This window comes from Scyliorhinus canicula, chromosome 18 (assembly GCF_902713615.1).
Source record: "Scyliorhinus canicula chromosome 18, sScyCan1.1, whole genome shotgun sequence".
Classification (NCBI taxonomy): domain Eukaryota; kingdom Metazoa; phylum Chordata; class Chondrichthyes; order Carcharhiniformes; family Scyliorhinidae; genus Scyliorhinus; species Scyliorhinus canicula.
The window spans coordinates 116,427,165-116,442,236 of NC_052163.1; the positions used below are offsets into that span (position 1 = coordinate 116,427,165).

At 48.5% G+C, this 15,072-nt stretch overlaps 1 protein-coding gene across 1 annotated transcript in view; it reads right to left on the reverse strand.

Moving 5' to 3' along the window:
• Nucleotides 1–399: 399 nt before the first annotated feature.
• Nucleotides 400–15,072, reverse strand: part of hapln4 (hyaluronan and proteoglycan link protein 4) — a 34,418-nt gene continuing 19,745 nt past the window's right edge. The window contains exons 4-6 of the mRNA XM_038776585.1: nucleotides 8,031–8,393; nucleotides 4,643–4,945; nucleotides 400–2,269 (exon numbers count right to left, since the gene is read on the reverse strand). Of these exons, the coding sequence (XP_038632513.1) occupies nucleotides 1,980–2,269; nucleotides 4,643–4,945; nucleotides 8,031–8,393 (956 nt within the window). The 3' untranslated portion in view covers nucleotides 400–1,979. The remainder of the gene's footprint in view (nucleotides 2,270–4,642; nucleotides 4,946–8,030; nucleotides 8,394–15,072) is intronic.

Here is a 15,072-nt window from a genome sequence, read left to right on the forward strand (position 1 = left end):
GGGTACGGGAGAATCCCACCCTGTGTGTAAATTACATTCTGCGCACTTGCAGGTAGTACACACGAGGCGCCACCCTATCAGTCTGGGTAGAATTCAAACCCAGACCCAATAATTAATGAAACATAGAATTTACAATGCGGAAGGTAGCCGTTCGGCCCATTGAATCTGCACCAACCCTTGGAAAGAGCACTCTACTTACGCCACACCTCCCCCACCCAATCCCCGTCATCCAGTAACCCCACCGAAACTTATTGGACACTAAGGGCAATTTATCATGGCCAATTCACCTAACCTGAGCATCTTTGGACTGTGGGAAGAAACCGGAGCACCCGGAGGAAACCCACGCAGACATGGGGAGAATGTGCAGACTCCACACAGACAGTGGCCCAAGCCGGGAATCAAACCTGCAATCCTGGAGCTGTGAAGCAACAGTGTTAACCACTGTGCTACCATGCCACCCCATGAGGTTCTTGAGGTTCTTCCCCTCAGTTCCCTAGGCTCCCACCCCCTATCCCTTCCTTCCCTGGGTGGAATTCCACAAAGCCGCCTGGTGACTCAGGCACGCAAATTTAATTCCTTCAAAACACATTCATTTTCACAGCGTTAAACGTGGACGGTCCTTTGCTGACATCAGCTGATTATTTCACTCTGAGGCACTGTGGGTAAGTCCAATCCTTCCACCACCCAACTGTGGCTTACATGGGCCGGTTTAGCTCAGTGGGCTAGACAGCTGGTTTGTAATGCAGAACCAGGCCAGCAGCGCAGATTCAATTCCAGTACCGGCCTCCCCGAACAGGCGCCGGAATGTGGCGACTAGGGGCTTCTCACAGTAACTTCATACCTGTGACAATAAAAGATGATTATTAAGAACTGAGGGGTCCCCAGACAATGATTAGGCGTGGCGTCACTGCCGGATTCCCTGAGAACATCTCAGTTAGCATGCACCCTGGGGTGCTCATGTAGCCCAGTATCAACCAAAGGCTATAGATGTTCTGACTGGAGAGTATGGTGACAGTCCTCCAACCATGACCCCCACCTAGTCCTGATTGGTTAGTCTTTGCACAAGGAGAACAGGCTGGGTCCTTTAAATATTAGTGCTTGCCAAATTTACTCAAAATCATTTCAATAGAGATGGTATTTGAAACATTGGGAGATGGTGACATTCTGGTAACACCATTGGACTAGAAGCTCAACGTCTGGGCAAAAACTTTCAACTCCCACCACCATCACAGGAGTTGGTGGAAGTTGAATTCAATTAATAAAGCTGGAATTGAAAGCTAGTCCCGGCAACGGTGACCACGACGACTGTCATCGAACGTTGCGAAAACCCATCTGGTTCACTAATGTCCTTTAGGAAAGGAAATCGGCCAACCTTACCCGGTCTGACCTCCACATGACGAGAGACCCACGCCAATGTGGTTGAGTCTGAACTGCCCCCTCAAATTGGCCTCGCACGTCCCTCAGTTCAGGGGCAATAAGGGATGGGCAACAAATGGTGGCCTTGCCAAAGAGGAACATTCCATAAAGGAAATAAAAAGGCAAGCTCCTCCTGTAAAATAGCAGGCAAATGGACTTTATATTCATCTAGACAAAGAGTATAAGAGCCTAATTTCAGAGTGAGGAGCCGCTAAATTGTTGAGATATTTTCCCATCGTCTCTGGAAAAATGGCATTGAGAATTTTGAAAATCATCACATTGCATTCCAAAGCATGGACTATTTCCAGAGAATAAATGGAAACTAGAAGCGCTCCTAACCTATAAACATTACTGCATGTACTTTGGCCTTTTATATTCACCATTTCCAGCCTGAGATTGCGAAATGTTATTCTAGGATCCGAATCAGCTGCAGTTTCTGCTTTAAAACTTTGCCATTCTCTGACTCCCCGCAAAGTCCTGTCCCAATCATCTTTCTCCCTCTGCCTCTCACACTCTCTTCCTCACGCTCTCTCTCTCCCTCCCACACACACTCTCCACCTCCCTCATTTCTTCTCCTTGAAACAGTAGACCCCGTAGAGTCGGCGCTTCTTGTCCGGGAAGCCAAAACTGCGGACCCCGGGCTCCTTGCCGCCACACTTGGCTCGGGGGTTGACGATGGGGTAACGGACGCTTCCATCTGCCAGCCATCCTGCCTGACAGCGGTCGAGTAGCTGCACCTGCCAGGCTGCGTACAGCTGGCCCACCTTGGCGATGGCTGCCCCGTTTTTCTCGCAAACCTTCACCGCTTCACCGTAGTTCAGCTTCCGATGAGTCCTCAAGAAGTAAACATTACCTTCGTGAAAAATAAACACCAAAATTACAAGACTGTAATAAATGTCTGCACATACCCGACAGGCTCTCACTTTTCAGGTGACCTCTGGCAGCCAGAGATACAGGGCTGGATTTCTCGGAGGCATGCCGTTCTCAGGTGGCGGGATTCTCTACTCCCATCGCCTGCCAATGGGATTTCCTATTGAAGCCACCCCATTCTGCCAGGAAACCCACAGGTGGGGGTGCATTGCCGACGGGAAAAATGAATCCCAACGGCCAGAAAACTCCGGACACAGTGGCAGGAAGAAAGACTTGCATTCAGATAGTGCCTGTCACACCCCAAAGCGATTTGGAAACACTTCTTCTCAAATGTCACCACTGTTGTAATGTAGGAAACTCAGCAGCTAATTTCTGCGCAGCAAGCTCCCACAAACAGCACTGCGGCAATGATCAGATAATCGGATATTGACTGATCAATATTGAACAGGACAAAATGGGGAACCAGTCTGCTCTTAGTGTCTTGGGATCTTTTACATGGACAGAACCACATCCTAACTGAAAGACAGCGGGTGGGATTCTCCAATAATGGGGTTATGTCCCCATGCCGGTGTGAAAACCGGCGCCAACCACTCCGGCGTCAACGGCCCCCAAAAGTGAGGAATTCTCCCCTTTCTAGGGGGCTCGGTTGATGCCGGAGCGGTTCCCGCAGCTGCAGCTGGCGCCGAAGGGCCGGTGCATACTCGCGCGTGCACGGAACGGCCAGCGTATTTCTGCGCATGCGCGGAATGGCCAGCGTATTTCTGTGCATGCGCGGAATGGCCAGCATATTTCTGCGCATGCGCAGACCAGCTGGCTTATTTCCACGCATGCGCGGAACGGCCAGCGTATTTCTGTGCATGCGCGGAATGGCCAGCGTATTTCTGCGCATGCGCAGACCAGCTGGCATATTTCCACGCATGCGCGGGGGTTCCCTTTGCCGCACCGGTCCCCGGGCAGTATGGCGGAGCCCTACAGGGTCCCGGCGTGGAGTAAAGTAGGCCCCCAGTCTGCCCTCCGATCGGTGGGCCCCGATTGCGGGCCGCCCCTCCCCCCCCCCCAGGATGGCCCCCGCACACTTATCTTCCAGGTCCCGCCATGTGTGAGGTGAGTAATCCGTGCCGGCGGGACTGGGCAAAACCCGTCGGCCACTCGGCCCATTGGGGCCTAGAGAATCACAGGGGCTGAGGGCGCTGTCAACGGCCCCCGACCGGCGTGGCGAGAAACCCGCCGGCGCCCGAAAAATGGCGCCAGAGAATAGGGACGCCGGCGTCGGGGCAGCAGGGCGGGATTCACAGGGTCGGAGAATCCCGGCCGCTTTGACAGAGTAGCACTCCCACAGTTCTGCACTAGGAGCATCAGCCAGTGTGTGCAGTGCTCCATTTTCTGGAGTGGGACTTGAGCCCCTAGCGTTCTGCACTCAAAGAGCTAGAGTGCAACCCAAAAGGCAAAAACTAACATCTTAATTGGCTGCTTATCTGACTGTTTAAAGGACATTTGTGCACAAGATACAAACTGCCCAGTTGCCGATACACAAGGGATAGTTTGCAGTTGAAGAGTACCTGACAGTTCTCCTCGATGTATCTATTTCTCTTCTGGAGTGTTCCCCATGGATTCCTAATAGAGTTTTGATTTATTCATAGTTTATTACATAGGGGCTAGTTGAATGCATATATCTAAAAGAGTGCTAAATAGTAAAAGTGTCTTGACTGTGGGAATCCAGTCATTGCCTCATATAATGAATTAACCATTGTATTCAGCACTAAGAATGTATTGTTCTCTGTCGAATCAACTAATCAATTACAGCAAGGTCTCCACCGAGCTGTGTAACATGGAGTGTGTGGGAAACATATCCAGTAAATTTCCTAATACTGCGCACGCAGACACTGAGCTAGTTTTGATAGGCACCGGTCAATCTTGAATAATGTCCAATGTTTGATTAATTACTCATCCTCTAAGTAACAGACATTAATTTGAACAAACCAGGATGTTGCAACTGAGAATTAGAAGCCAATGAAAGTAAACAAGGGGTTAAATCAGAGATAAGAATTCCCTTAAAAGAATTCCCTTAAAAGTTGTAGTCAAAGTTTTTGTACCTGAATTCTTGAATCATCTATATATTTGTTTGTGTTAAAGTGCTTTATTTTTATGCTGCATGTTTTTTGCCATGTGCTTGACGTTTTTATGCATCGTTGAAAGTTTGTTTCTAAATTTTGATTCAGTTCTTATTCAAGTGTATTTGAGTGAGTAATTAGCAATAAAGTTGTATTTTTTACACCTCCAACAACCGGACTACCGATTCTTATTTGAAGGTAAAATAAGAGTGACAACACTGTCTCAGTGTGAAACGACCCCTCACCTTTGAGGTTGGAGGTGAAGCAGAAAGCATCGTATCGCTCATCATCCTTGTGCCGGTAGCCGTAGTTCCTGATGCCAGCGGCTTGGTCTGATCTGCCACACTTGAACCGGGGCATGGAGATGGGGTACTGGACGGAGCCATCATCCAGCCAGCCTGCATTACACCAGTCCAGCCCTTTCTGCCATGCCTCATGCAGCTGTTCGTACGAGGCCAGTATCCCATCCTGTTCGGCGCACGCCTTTTTGGCGTCTTCAAAGTTTAATGTGTAACGTCCCAGCCGTGGATGGTAAGGAAACACCACACCTTTAATTGAATTAAAAGCACCGTTACATACAGTGAGGCAGAAATAGAGGGTGAAGTGTTTTGCTCAGGTTACTGGGTGATTTTGGATCACATGGAGAAGGGACATCCCCCATTTCATTAAGGCCTTTCATTTGACTTACCGGATCTTGAGGGGACTTGCTCGGGCGGATGCTGCAAGGATGTTTTCTCTTGTGGCGGAGACCAGAACTAGGAGACACAGTTAAAAGATGATGGGCTGGATTCTCCGCCCCACCAGCCCTGTTTTTCAGCGAGATGTGACTCTGCCAACAGTGGGATTCTGCATTTCTGCAGCCAGCCAATGGGGTTTCCCATTGTGACCACACCCACGCTGTCGGGAAACCCGCGGGTGTGGGTGCGGTGCCGGCAAAGCGGAGGATCCCAACGATGGAGAATCCCACAGAAAGGGTCTGCCTTTAAAGACAGGGTATGAGGAGAATTTTCTTTCTCTCCCCCAGACAGCTGCAGAGGCTGCCTCATTGAAGCCAAGTTAGACAGACTTGTGATTGAAAATGGAGAGTCAAGGTGATGGGGGGAGACAGGAAGGTGGAGCCGAGGTCACAACCAGATCAACCATGATCATATTGAATGGCGTAGTAGGCTCGAAGGGCCGAATTGCCTTACTCCTGTTCCTAAATCCTATCTTTCTATGTTGACTGAATGGAAAATTATGCGTGGATTTGAAGTGCTCAGATGATCCAAAATTCCCGGGAACCATTCTGGGATTCTTAGCATCTCCACCCTCCGCTCTACGTTCTTCAACAAAAAGACACCCCATCACCCGAAAACCCACTTTAAACCTATGATCTAATCCTAAACCCCACTGGGTTTGGAGCAGAGATCAGTCGTGGGAAGGATTCTCGCCCCTCTGAACTGACAGCAGTTGAGAGGCTGTGATACCCTCCCTGGCCAATTAGCCCAGTCAGTTCTGATACATGAGAAAGGGTTACTTGGGCGAGTTGCCAGGGCCTAGGAGGAGCAATGCAACAAAAAGACATATCATTAATCCCGTCATGGATGGGATGAAGTGGAGTTTGAATGGATGGGTTCTCTTGACAAGAGAAGTGTGCCTTTAGATTGGCAAATTGTAATCTGTTATTTATAAAAAGGGAAAAGAGGGAAAGCAGGGAATTATAGACCCAGCGTCTGTTGTCTATAATTAACAATGGCATGACTGAACGCACTGAGATTTTTGAGCTGATCAGAGAGGCAGAATGGGTTTGTAAAGGATTGGTCAGGCTTCATGAATGTAGTTGAACTTTTGGAACAGGTGACTAAAGTAATGAGAGGAAGATATAAAAGCAAAGCGAAATACTGCAGATGCTGGAAAATAAAAAAACCCAAAATATTCAGCAAGTCTGGCAGTATCTGTGGAGCAAGAAACAGTCGTTTTGAGTTGAATGTGACTCTGCTTCAGAACTAAGAAATGCCCTTTCGGCAGGGGAACGTGCATTGTTGTTATTTGTATGGACTTCCAGTAGCGTTTGATCAAATCCCTCATAAGTGTAGTACAATGTGTATTGTACTATGCCCCACAAAGGGTTAACTGTAAGCACAGATGTGCCAAGTACCCATCCAGGTACCTTTTAAAGGATGTGAGGGAACCCACCTTTACCACCCTCCCAGGCAGTGCATTCCAGACTACCCTCCGAGGAAAAACGTTTTTCCTCACATTCCCCCCCCCCTTAACCTCCTGCCCCTCACCTTGAACTTGTGCCCCCTCATGACTGACCCTTCAACTAAGGGGACTAGCTACTCCTTATCCATCCTGTCCATGCCCCCAATAATCTTGTACACCTCGATCAGGTCACTCCCTCAGTCTTCTCTGCCCCAACAAAAATAACCCAAGCCCATCCAACCCTCTTCATAACTTCAATGTTAAACAGGATTGTGTGGCAGGGCAGCTTAATGAATAACAGCAAGGGTATATTTTGATCACATGCTCCAGAAGGAATTGAACTCGCGAGCCGTGGTTTGCAAGACCTGCACTCTAATCAGCAATGTACAAAATTAATTGATAGTCCGTGACAATTAATAGTCTGTGATGTCACAGAAGGAAGTAACAAAATCAGTGTGGAAAGAAGCCAGGTGTGTTCACGTAACTAAATAGGTTTCAATTAAGTTAGAGGGATAAATGTTCCTGTTCCACGCACTATGGGAATCGCAGTGGGCAGGATGGATGATTTAGTGGACCATTTAAAGATCTGTAAAGATGCACTTTCATAGGCTACATTAGTGGACACAACAGGTATTTATTAATAAGAATTGTATAGCAACCGCATGGGTGTAGTTTGCTCCCGAAATGTCCCTGCTGAGGAACCTTGCTCACCATGGGGTGATTCCACACCCTGAGTCCTGATTGGTCACCCAGACCAGGTGACCCTTACTCTGCTGTGCTGCCCTTAAAGGGACAATCACCACAAGGTCCGTTGAAACAGGTGGCAATTTCCATTCTCTGGGCGGGCACGACCGAAAAAATCCCGCCCAGAGTGTTTGCAGGTCTTCAGAAGTTATAGAAACGACTCCAACCCAACAACTCAATAATATAATAAGAGGCTGTTGACTAGCTCGTGGAATTGAAGACAAATTATCGACCTGGTTAAGATATTTGTCCACCCCATCAAAACTCTTAATCATTTTAAACACCTCGACAAGATCATGGCTCAACCTTCAAAACTCTGAATTATTTCCACGAGTTGGATAATCTAGGACGAGGGGACAGAGTGAAATTATTAGAGCCAGGCCTTCCGGAGTTAAATTAGAAAACATTTCGAGATACAAAGAGTGGCAGGAGTTTGGGAACTCTGTTCTGTAAATGGCCATTGATGATAAGTCAATTGGGAATTTCAAATCTGAAGCTGCTAGATTTTTGTTAACCAGGGTATTCCAGGGCATGGGGCGAAATGGTGGCTTCTTGGAGTTAGGCCACGGGTCAATCTGCGGTTCAGATGACAGAACAAGGGATAGGCAATAAATGCTGGCCTAGCCAGCAAAATCCTTCAATGAATCAAAAAAACAGAGTAGGGCAAATAGATGTCAATAATGTAGCATTAAAGTAAAGCTGTACCTTCCAAATTCAATTTGACGATTCCTGTATCATCCTCAAGCTCATCGATGACTTCACATTCATACCTCCCATAATCCTGCAGCGTCACGTCCTGCATGATGAGGGATGCGTCACCTTCTCCGTCCCCTTGTAACCAAACCCTGCCCTTGTATATCCCAAACGCTTTCTGAATCTTGCCTAAGGCCACAAAAATGTCAGTGCTCTGCAATGAGTCGGACTCCTTGGTCCACTTGATGCGGATCTTCTCGGGGTCCTGGCTCTCCGGCTGGTAGTGGTATCTGCAGGGCAGGATGATCGAACCTCCTCGGTGAGTGAGGACTTTCCCTGGGGCAGTCTGGACCACCACGAGCCCGCTCTCATCACCTGCACAGTTGTAAAACATGGAGCAACACTCACTGTAGGTCAGTAAACACAGATAAGAGAAAACCATTCTTTAGGAATTCTTCTGATGTTCTCTCCCCAAGGCCAGGTCCAAGCAGGGTGTGGCAGCCTCCAGCAAGGGGAGAGCAAGGAGGCAGATCCCAAATCCACCCCGCCAGAAGAGGGATGGAGCCTCAGGCTGTTGGCACCTAACTGGTCCACATTGGCCGTAAGGTAACCCGAGCCAATCAGCTGTCTCCCCATTTTTGCCCGAATTATGAACACTCACACCTTCCTTGAGCATCAAGTCCTGGTGTAGGACCTGAACCCAGAGCCTCTGCTTCAGAGGCAAGGACACTACCCATTGCAGCATAGGACGTCATACTGTGGCACAGTGGTTAGCAATGCTGCCTCACGGCACCGAGGTCCCAGGTTCGATCCCGGCTCTGGGTCACTTTCTCCCCATGTTTTTCACAAGTAGGATTACATTAACACTGCAATTAAGTTACTGTGAAAATCCCCTCTTCGCCACACAGGTACACAGAGGGAGAATTCCGAATGACAAATTACCTAACAGCACTTAGGTAAGTGGCAGCAGGGCAGCATGGTAGCATGGTGGTTAACATAAATGCTTCACAGCTCCAGGGTCCCAGGTTCGGTTCCCGGCTGGGTCACTGTCTGTGCGGAGTCTGCACGTCCTCCCCGTGTGTGCGTGGGTTTCCTCCGGGTGCTCCGGTTTCCTCCCACAGTCCAAAGATGTGCGGGTTAGGTGGATTGGCCATGCTAAATTGCCCGTAGTGTCCTAAAAACTAAGGTTTAAGGGGGGGGGGGGTTGTTGGGTTACGGGTATAGAGTGGATACGTGGGTTTGAGTAGAGTGATCATTGCTCGGCACAACATCAAGGGCCGAAGGGCCTGTTCTGTGCTGTACTGTTCTATGTTCTATGTTACATTCTATGTTACTTAGGGTCTTGTGGGAGGAAACCGGAGCACTTGGAAGAAACCCATGCAGGCACGGGGTTTCGCCTCCACAACCTAAAGATGTGCAAGCTAGGTGGATTGGCCACGCTAAATTGCCCCATAATTGGAAAAAATGAATTGAGTACTCTAAATCTCTTAATAAAAACAAACAAACAACTGGCTGGTATCAAACACTCATTCCGAGAATGGATGTGCACATCAGAAAGTATCTCTTTCTGTGAAGCACTTTTGAATCCTCCTGAGATCATGGGAGGTGCAATGTAAATGCAGGAACTTTTTTTCTCTCTCAATGGAGACCTTTCCACCTCGCTTATTCCGTCAGATATTAGAAACCTGATTAAATGTCCAGCATACCCCAGATGAAACGAAGACTGCAAGACTAATTTCAAGGCTGAAATCTCAGCTCAGGCGATGAGAAACATCTTTATTTTAGTGTTGGTGATTTATGATATCCTCTTAACCCCATAATGAGATTGCTGCCTTCTAATCCCTCCTGGGAATGCATTATTCTCTGTTCCAGTGAAGGAACTGCATGGAAAACTCATAATAGCAATTGTGTCCTGCCAAATTGGGGGAAAATTCAAAGATTAAAAGGACAGGGGAGAATCAATGCTCCAAACTGGGTGACATATCAGAAATAATCTGTTCACCATCGGGAGGATTAGTCGGATGGCCGATGTGAATCCGATTGGGTTCAATCCCATTTCCGGCTGGGCTGAATTCAGGACCTGACTCCTCGCCCTTACCATGTAGTGACTGAGGGTTGGGACTGCCTTTCGGCCAAGATCTCAAGATGAAGAATAAAGGGTGGCACGGTAGCACCGTGGTTAGCACTGTTGCTTCACAGCGTCAGGGCCCCAGGTTCGATTCCCAGGTTGGGTCACTGTCTGTGCGGCGTCTGCACGTTGTCCGCGTGTCTGCGTGGGTTTCCTCCGGGTGCTCCGGCTTCGTCCCACAAGTCCAGAAAGACGTGTTGTTAGGTAATTTGGACATTCTGAATTCTCACTGTGTACCCGGACAGGCGCCGGAATGTGGCGACTGGGGGGGTTTTCACAGTAACATCATTGCGGTGTTAATGTCAGCCTGCTGGATAAAAGCAAATTACTGCGGATGCTGGAATCTGAAACAAAAGAGAAAATGCTGGAAAATCTCAGCAGGTCTGGCAGCATCTGTAGGGAGAGAAAAGAGGTAACGTTTAGAGTCCGATGACTCTGTCAAAGCTAGACAAAGAGCTTTGACAAAGAGTCATCGGACTTGAAACGTTAGCTCTTTTCTCTCCCTACAGATGCTGCCAAACTTGCTGAGACTTTCCAGCATTTTCTCTTTCGTTAATGTAAGCCTAACATAGAACATAGAACAGTACAGCACAGAACAGGCCCTTCGGCCCTCAATGTTGTGCCGAGCCATGATCACCCTACTCAACCCACATATCCACCCTATACCCGTAACCCATCAACCCCCCCCTTAACCTTACTTTTATTAGGACACTACGGGCAATTTAGCATGGCCAATCCACCTAACCCGCACATCTTTGGACTGTGGGAGGAAACCGGAGCACCCGGAGGAAACCCACGCACACAGGGGGAGGACGTGCAGACTCCACACAGACAGTGACCCAGCCTAGCTGTGACAATAAAGATTATTATGTTATACAGGAGGGATTACAGGCATATTGAGCCCCTCCTCCCACTTCCCAGCCGTGTTAATGTAGGCCTACTTGTGACAATAAAGATTATTATTATTATTGATGCAGTTTTGGGTGAGTTCGCCAATCAGTGCTGCTGAGGAGTGGGACCCTCTGGGTCAGGGAGGGGAAAGAATTTAAAACGGATGCGAGACAAATGCTGCTCAGTCTGACTTAGGTGGTGGGCAAATTATTGGAAACAAGAGAGACAGGATTGATTGCCAATTAGAAAGGCACCGATTCATCAGGGATAGTCAGTATGGTTTTGTTAAGGGAAGATCGTGTCTTACTAACTGACTTTTTTGAGGAAGTAGCCAGGAAAATTGATGGGATATTGTCTACATGGATTTCAGGAGAACAGTGGCAAACTTCTCAAAAATGAGGTATTGTGGGATACAGGGAAGGGCGACAGATTGGATCTAAAATTGGCTCAGTGACAGAAAGCAAAGGGCAATGATCAATGGATGTTTTTGTGAAAGGAAAATGGTTTCCAGTGGTGTTCCATGGGGCTCAATGCTGGGGCTTTGCTGTTTGTTGTGTATATTAATGATTTAGACTTAAATGTGGGAAGCATGATTGGGAAATTTGCAGGTAACACAAAAATTGGCTGTGTAGTTGATAGTGAAGAGGATAGCTGCGGACTCCATAATTTTTGAAATATAAATATAAAGGGCAGCACGGTAGCTAGCATTGTGGATAGCACACTTGCTTCACAGCTCCAGGGTCCCAGGTTCGATTCCGCCTTGGGTCACCGTCAGTGCGGAGTCTGCACATCCTCCCCGTGTGTGCGTGGGTTTCCTCCGGGTGCTCCCGTTTCCTCCCACAGTCCAAAGATGTGCAGGTTAGGTGAATTGGCCATGATAAATTGCCCTTAGTGTCCAAAATTGCCCTTAGTGTTGGGTAGGGTTACTGGGTTATGGGGATAGGGTGGACGTGTTGACCTTGGGTGGGGTGCTCTTTCCAGGAGCTGGTGCAGACTCGATGGGCTGAATGGCCTCCTTCTGCACTGTAAATTCAGTAAATTCTATGAAATTTAGAGTACCCAATTTTTTTTTTCAATTAAGGGACAATTTAGCGTGGCCAATCCACCTACCCTGCACATCTTTGGGTTGTGGGGGCGGAACCCACGCAAACACGGGGCAAATGTGCAAACTCCACACGGACAGTGACCCAGGGCCGGGATTCGAACCTGGGTCCTCGGCGCCAAAGTCCCAGTGCTGTCCACTACGCCACAGGCTACCCCCGCTGACTCCATTATGATATCAATGGTTTGTTTGACTGGGCAGAGAAGTGGTAACTGGAATTCCATCCTGAAAAATGTGAGGTAATGCATTTGGGGAGAACAAACAAAATAAGGGAATACTCAATAAACGGAAAGATATTGGGAGGGATCGAGGAAGCGAGAGACCTTAGAGTGCATGTCCACAGGTCCCTGAAGATGGTAGTCAAGAAAGCATATGGAATAATATATTTCTCTTTATTGGGCAAGGTATTGAACACAAAAGCAGGGATGTAATTCTGGAACTGTATAAAACGCTGGTTAGGCCACAGCTGAAGTTTTGAACACAGTCCTGGTCACCACATTACAGGAAGGACATAATTGCTCGAGAGAAAGAGTGCAGTGGAGATTTTGAAGAATGTTGCCAGGGATTGGAAATTGCAGCTACGAGGAGAGATTAGCTAGGCTAGGGTTGTCTTCCTTAGCACAGAAGAGACTAACTGAGGTGTACAAAATTATTAGAGGCCTAGATAGGGTGGACAGAAAAGACTTGTTTCCCCCCAACTGAGGGGTCAATTACCAGGGGGCGTAGATTTAAGGTGATTGATGGAAGGATTAGAGGGGACATGAGGAAAAACATTTTCAACCAGAGGGTGGTGGACGTCTGGAATTCGCGGCCAAAGTTGGTGGTTGAGACTGAAATGCTCGACTCATTTAAAAGATACCTGGGTCGACATCTGCAAGTGCCGTAACCTGCAAGGCTACCGACCAGGTGCTGGGAAGTGGGATCAAAGTGAATGGCTAGTTTCTTTATTGGCCAGGGCAGGCAGGATGGGATGAATGGCCTCTTTCAGCATCGTATCATTTCTATGGTTCTAGATCAACAAGGAGTCTTGCCGGATGACTGTCCCGTCACACCTGCTGGGAGACTGGTAAGGATAAATAGGTGTCCCCATTGATGTGTTATCTGTGTTGGTCTAACATCGACTGCAACTGGATGCAGTAAAACGAGAAACAGGCTTCCGACATAGGAGATGGTCCAACACTGTTTTGTTGAACCTGTTGATTGCTGTACATAATCTGCTGTGGGTTGACACTCTATTAATCTAACGGATAACCTCCTACTGGCTTGACCAGACTAGCTCTCTATCACATGGTGATGATGTTCATTGGCCTGTGCACTGTGACTATCTCCCTGGCCGTGTCCTGTGAGAGAGGGAGAGCCTTAATAATGCCCTGTGGGCTTTATAGTGGTGGTGTCCTGTCTGGTGATTGGTTGTTCTGTGTCGTGTGTGTTCATTGGTTATCCTGTGTGACAATCACTGCCCGTCTGCATCTCATGATATACATGAGTGGGTATTATGACATCTCCCCCTTTAAAATAAATTTTGAAACGTGGCTGTATATGCATGCATAACTATGTACAAGTGGGGAATGAATGAACATATGTACATGGGAAGGTGTCGATCGTGCAGATACAGAGCAAACTGAACAAGATTTAAGTCTATAGATTCAGTCTTTGTGGTGGGCGACGAATTCTCGTTGATTGCCGCAGAGGTGGAGGGGGGGACGCCGGCACCTGGACAGGAGGGATCGCTGCCATCTTGGTGGCCTTGTGGACAGGAGGGATCGCTGCCAGATCGGTGGCCTCATGGTGCAAGACGTCCGGAGGAGGCATGATGACATGCGGAGAAGTGCGGTCGGGTGATGGGCAGGGAACTTTACGCAGCGCCGCAAAATGGAGCCATCAGCCATTTGACAACGAAAGACCTGGGAGTAGCCTGTCTGACGACAAGAGCTGGGGCTGACCAACCTCCCTCAGGCAGCTGAATGCAAACAACACCTACGACTTCCAGGTAGCTGGAGAAGTAATCGACCAGGAGCACGTAATCACGCCCATTGGTGCGAAAGAGGTCTATCCCCACCTTGGACCACGGAGAGGTCACGATCTCGTGCTGTTGCTGCGTTTCCTTTGGCTGAGCTGGTTGAAACTTCTGGCATGTTGTGCAGTTGAGGACTGTGTTGGCAATGTCCTGGCTGATGCCAGACCAGTAAACTGCCTGCCGAGCTCTGCGTCGACATTTCTTGACCCCCAGGTGACCCTCCTGGATCTGTCTGAGCACCATAGCTCGCATGCTTTGGGGAATTACAATTCTATCTAGTATAAGAAGGATCCCCTCAACAACCGTGAACTGGTCCTTAACGTTGAAGAACTGGGGGCACTGCCCCTTTTGCCAGCCATGGGCGATGTGCTGCATCACGCGCTGCAGTAGAGGATCTTTGGCAGTTTCTTCGTGTATTTGTATAACTCGTTCATCAATGGCTGGGAGGCTGTTGGCACACAGCTGCACCTGTGCTTCAATGTGGCGAATGAAGTCGCCCTGTTCACATGGCGTGATGACTGATCGGGATAGGGCATCCGCGACGATCAGCTCCTTCCCCGATGTGTAGCCGAGTTCGAAGTCATGTCGGCGGAGACGAAGAAGAATTCGCTGCAGCCGAGGTGTCATGTCATTTAAATCCTTCTGGATTATGTGGACTAAAGGCCTGAGGTCTGTTTCCACCATGAACTTTGGCAGGCCATATACGTAGTCATGAAACTTGACTTTCCTGTCAGGAGACCCAAGCACTCCTTTTCGAGCTGGACATACCGTTGTTCGGTCGGAGTCATGGCTCTGGAGGCGTATTCCACTGGAGCCCAGGAAGCGAAGTCGTCTCGCTGGAGGAGCACCGCCCCAGTGCCGTCCTGGCTTGCGTCTGTGGATATCTTGATATCCTTAGTTGGGTCAAAGAATTCCA